Source organism: Anarrhichthys ocellatus, unplaced genomic scaffold (assembly GCF_004355925.1).
Source record: "Anarrhichthys ocellatus isolate YVR2014 unplaced genomic scaffold, GSC_Weel_1.0 scaffold3985, whole genome shotgun sequence".
Taxonomy (NCBI): domain Eukaryota; kingdom Metazoa; phylum Chordata; class Actinopteri; order Perciformes; family Anarhichadidae; genus Anarrhichthys; species Anarrhichthys ocellatus.
In genome coordinates this window covers 1-4951 of record NW_022283959.1, presented here as the reverse complement: position 1 = coordinate 4951, position 4951 = coordinate 1, and the positions used below count along the sequence as shown (strand labels likewise).

At 39.3% G+C, this 4951-nt stretch overlaps 1 protein-coding gene across 1 annotated transcript; it reads right to left on the bottom strand.

Moving 5' to 3' along the window:
* Window positions 1-5: 5 nt before the first annotated feature.
* Window positions 6-4444, bottom strand: LOC116379254 (carcinoembryonic antigen-related cell adhesion molecule 5-like; the record flags this gene model as incomplete). The annotated part of the gene is made up of 6 exons (XM_031841195.1): window positions 6-47; window positions 206-478; window positions 1584-1850; window positions 2019-2294; window positions 3510-3776; window positions 4105-4444. Coding segments are annotated over 6 exons (1465 nt in total), but the record flags the coding sequence as incomplete, so codon positions are not given.
* Window positions 4445-4951: the final 507 nt, after the last annotated feature.

The window sequence follows — 4951 nt, the reverse complement described above, 5'->3', positions numbered from 1 at the left end:
CAATTGTATCTCACTTGGACCACTGATTTGAACATTTTCTGGTCCATCTGAAAAACAGATATTTGTAAAAGTTCTTAAAGCAGCATAGATAATAAAGAATATAAAAATCGTGTGTTACAGACCTACAAACTGAAATATTTCAGTAGCACACTGTTATTTAAGGCAGTCATCATTTTGAACAGTAAATGTATAGTTTGTTACCTACAGAAAACAACCATGGTGTATGTAGCTTCATCGTGGCTGAGGGGGTTGCTGACGTTACAAAAATAATCTCCAGTGTCTTTTTTACTCAGACTGCTAAAAGACAGCACTCTCTTGTTGTCGTAAAATGCCATGTTGTCATCTGGAGTCAGATTTAAGCCATCCTTCATCCACTCTCTGGTAAACACAGAGCCAGCAGCATCACAGGATATGTTGAAAGAGTTCCCTTCAATCAACGTGTTTGTTTTCGATGTGATAGAAGCACCTGATATTCTTTCTGTTGGGGAACAGATGTGTGAAAAATATGAGAACAGCAACAAAAGTAACTGTTACTGTGAATTGACTGAGTAAATACATTTAAAGGAACTTGCAAGACACAAACATAACTACAGAACCCTTAATCCGGTATAACATGCCAAGTATCAGACTGTCCACACTCAGACTGTCAAACACAGTTTTGGGTAATCTATAATTTAGAAAAATCATCTATTTGAGTGCAACATACCGTTGACTTTTTAGAACCATAGTGTGTCAGTTCACACGTTGAATAATGGAGAAGCACCAGATTTTTTAACAATTGACTCAAAACAGCGGACAGATGCAGTTTGACCAAATGTCATTCTTTCAAAGTTTTGACCACAAATCTCTATATAGCATGTCATCCATAAACACAACATTGACGCATTATCAGTGGTCAAGTTGATACAGCAAATATTTAGGTTCGACATGCAGAACATACAGAGCAACCTTTGGAGTCGTGTTTCTGTCCACCTGTCCAATATTCACTCTCCTTTTAAGTTTGCTTTCTTTCTCCACCAACTCCTGAGGGGAAAATGTCGCTTTAGCTGCGAAATGATCTACTATGTTCACCAGCTAATTTCTAACACGGTCTGTCAGCAGTTAGGTGTAGGGCAGTTAGTGTACAGTTGGTTTAGCAGAAAAAGATTCTATAAAAGTGAACCAAAAATGTCAAGCTTCAGGCCAGACAACCAAAACAATGAAAGAGAAAAAAGATACTATCTATATAGGTTGATAGAGCATTGATTATAGCTTCTTTCAGTAATCCATTGAATTTAGGAAATTATTGATTTTGAGTTAAGTCTTTTGATGACCTTTTCAAAGCAAAACTTTGCCTGCAAGATTAGGCAATGAAATATAAAATTCAAAAAGGTGCCTTCTGTTTTTATATCACCTATTTTACTGAAAATTCAAATGTTACATTTGTAATGTTTAATGTTTGTCTTTATAATTACAATTGTTATTGTTATTTTAAGATACACTGCTTTGAGTCCGCACTTTACCAATACAAACTATGCAAGTGTACACTTACTGACACTTCGCTACTATATCCACTACATCCAATGCTCTTAATTCAAACTTACCCAATACAGAGACAACTGAGGGCTGAGACATTTCATTTTTCAGGGTTTTGTTGTTAAAGGCCAGACAGCTGTATCTTCCACTCTGACTCATCTGAATATTCATCAGTCTGAGCTCTGGTCCAGTATCAGAGAGCAGGTCTCCATTCAGAAACCACTGAAACAGGGCAGAAGGTCTGGAGACCGCTGAGCACATCAGGCTGATGTTTGACCCTTCATCGTAGTATTCTTGTGACGGAGATATTGTCAGATTAATATTTTCTGGGCCATCTACAGTGTGCGGCATATGAGTAGTAGAAAAACAAAACAGAAGAATCACCAAAAGAATGTTCTACGTGACATGCAGCTTCTCTCAGTGTGAAGCCTCATTATACTGAAACATCAACTTTGAAGCATAGTGCAGGATAAAGAGTCTGCACATATAAGTCAATAACTCACAGTTGATGGAGAGGTTTACTGGACCACTGGTGCCATTGCTTACAGGATTAAACACTTGACACCTGAATGGTCCCTGGTCATAGCGCGTCACACTGACTATACTGAGAGTGGAGCCTCCATCAGTGAGCTGAACTCTGTCACTTTCTGTAATCTCAGAGCTGCCGTTCAGCCAGAGGAAAGAGAGGAAGGATCCAGAGGAGGAGCAGGACAGACGGACAGTACTGTACTCCAACATGTCTGTTGTGTTTGAAGTCACCATGACATTGGCAACACCCGCTGTGGGTGAAAAACATTGTGGTTTTACTGACCACCTTTCAGGGCCAAGGGCACATGGTTCAGTAGAGTGGAGCAATGTGGAGAGTGAATATGAATCCCAATTTAATGATACCATGATACATGATAATGATTCGATGTTAAAGGTCTGTATGCGACTTGGACATAGACATGTTGTGATAGGAAAGTTTACTTTGTTTATCATATACTATCTGTTGTTTAGTGCAATATTTAACCAGTGTTTGCTAACCTTACCTTGTTTATTTGACCTAATCAGCCATGACCACATTCACCTTGTAAACACTGTAAAGATTTTGCAGTTATAACAAGTAACGTGCATTTACACGGTGAATGTCTTTAACTATGACTGTCCTCAGTCTATGTATTAGTCATATTTTCTCGCCACAACTGTTACTGGCCACTCCAAGAAGTACTTTTTGTTCGACCTCAAACATTTTTCATTCTGAGCCTCAGTTGTCTCTGTACAGTCAACAATTGCAGATGTATCTTGTATTGTTCTTTTTGTTCCACAAATGCTTCATACAACCTTTTCAATTTACAGCCGGGGGAGACAGGTTTTTTGTTGTCATTTGGAAAAATATCCCGAATAAACTTTCAGCATATTGTGATACAAGTGGTCTGAGAGAAGACTAGACGTCTGCACCTCCTCTTGGCTCTCTTTTCAGGCTTTAGAAAACCTGGTGACGGGAGACTTTGAGCAATCACAGCTCATTTCAGAGAGAGGGCGTTCCTATAAACTGTTCCACAAATGCAGATACACGCACACATCCCAGATGGTGAAAGCCTGATTCAATGGCAGGAAATCCTGCAGTAAAAGTTGCTATTCCAGCATTTGCAACAACGGTCTACACTGCAAAGCAACCCAATTAAAGAAAGACAGACTTCTCAAAAAGAGTCTAAAAGACTCAGAGAATAAATGTAATTAGTCACGACAATATAGACAAAGTGTTTTAGACATGGATGGGCCTTTTGCTAACCTCTTTAGGTTGTGGTCTGGAATGATCTTGTGACGTCACAATAATTCAGCTGCCGTCTAATTGGAGGGGCTTAGCACAGAGAAGGGAGAGCTGCAGGAGGAGGGCTGTATTTGCAACAGAAAACTGCATACCCCAGCTTTAAGAAAGCTTCATCTGATACCATCACCCCTTCTTTTTTGTATCCATATTTCTTTGAACAAAACATTTCATTGAAACTTACTCAGTACAGAGATGGCTGCAGGCTGAGATTTTATAGATCTCAGAGTTCTGTTGTTAAAGGCTTGACAGCTGTAGTTCCCGCTCTTACTCTCCTGAATGTTCATCAGTCTGAGCTCTGGTCCAGTATCAGACAGCAGATTTCCATTCAGAAGCCACGTATATTGGGCATCAGGTGTGGAGTCAGCTGAACAGTTCAGGTTGATGTTTGATCCTTCCTCATAGTATTCTTGTGACGGAGATATTGTCAGATTAATATTATCAGGGCCATCTGCATGTAGGGGAAAACAACAGCAGAAATGTAGTATGCACAACTGCATTATCATATATCAAGTCACCAGAAATGTAACAGAACAAGCCTGCAATGAACAATTTATGAATGAAACCATCTGTACAATAATCTTGTTGGCATTGTGCTGTAGTTTGATTGATTCCATAAGGTTGAAAAATGTTTTTCTAATACTTTGGACAATACAATGGGGACAAAATACACAACACAAGGCCACTCCTCACCAAGCTGTTAAAATCTAAACTTTCCATCTCTGTTTGCATCCAGATGTTGTCAGATGAAGAACTGAGCATGTAGGTTAGTAACTCACAGCTGATGAAGAGGTTTATTGGACCACTTCTGGCACTACTGACAGGGTTGGACACATTACACCTGAATGGTCCCTGGTCGTAGCGCGTCACATTAATAGTGAGAGTGGAGCCTCCATCAGTGAACTGAACTCTGTCGCCGGCTGTAACCTCAGAGCTGCCGTTGAACCAGAGGAAAGAGAGAGAGGATCCAGAGGAGGAGCAGGACAGACGGACAGAGCTGTCCTCCACCAAGTCTGTGCTGCTGGCAGTTGCCATGACATCGGACACTAGTACTGTGGATGAAAAACAAAATGGTTTTACATTTGCCACCACATAACAAAGGTACAGTAGAAGGAAACACTGAGAATGAATCTATGATCCTATAATGAAATGTTGAGTGGCTGCACATTGAAAGTTTACATAAGCTCCTGCCACATTTTCTCACAAATGTTTAGACCAAACAGTCTGTTTTGGGCTTTTACAAAATGCTTTGCACACCAGAGGGAGATTAATTTTTGTTGAAATTGTGTCGAAGTGGCACTGATTTACCTCAGTGTTATTTTTAGTTGTACTTTTAAATGGTTGTTCTTTAGAATACATTTGTAATATACTGCAGTCCAGTTCAACACTACAAGAATATATGACCTTAATGCTTCAACAAATACAACCAATACTGATACAGTGTCAACCAAAGCTAAATATGTACAGACTATACAGGTGAACCTAAAAACTACAAAATCAATCTAATCGTTTTATATACAGAGTTTTTTACTTAATGTTGATTTTAGCGCTTATAGTCATTCCACTAAAAGGATGTCACATCAGTGGTCCAGTGAAATGATTCAAATGTAAGTTATGATGCAGTTA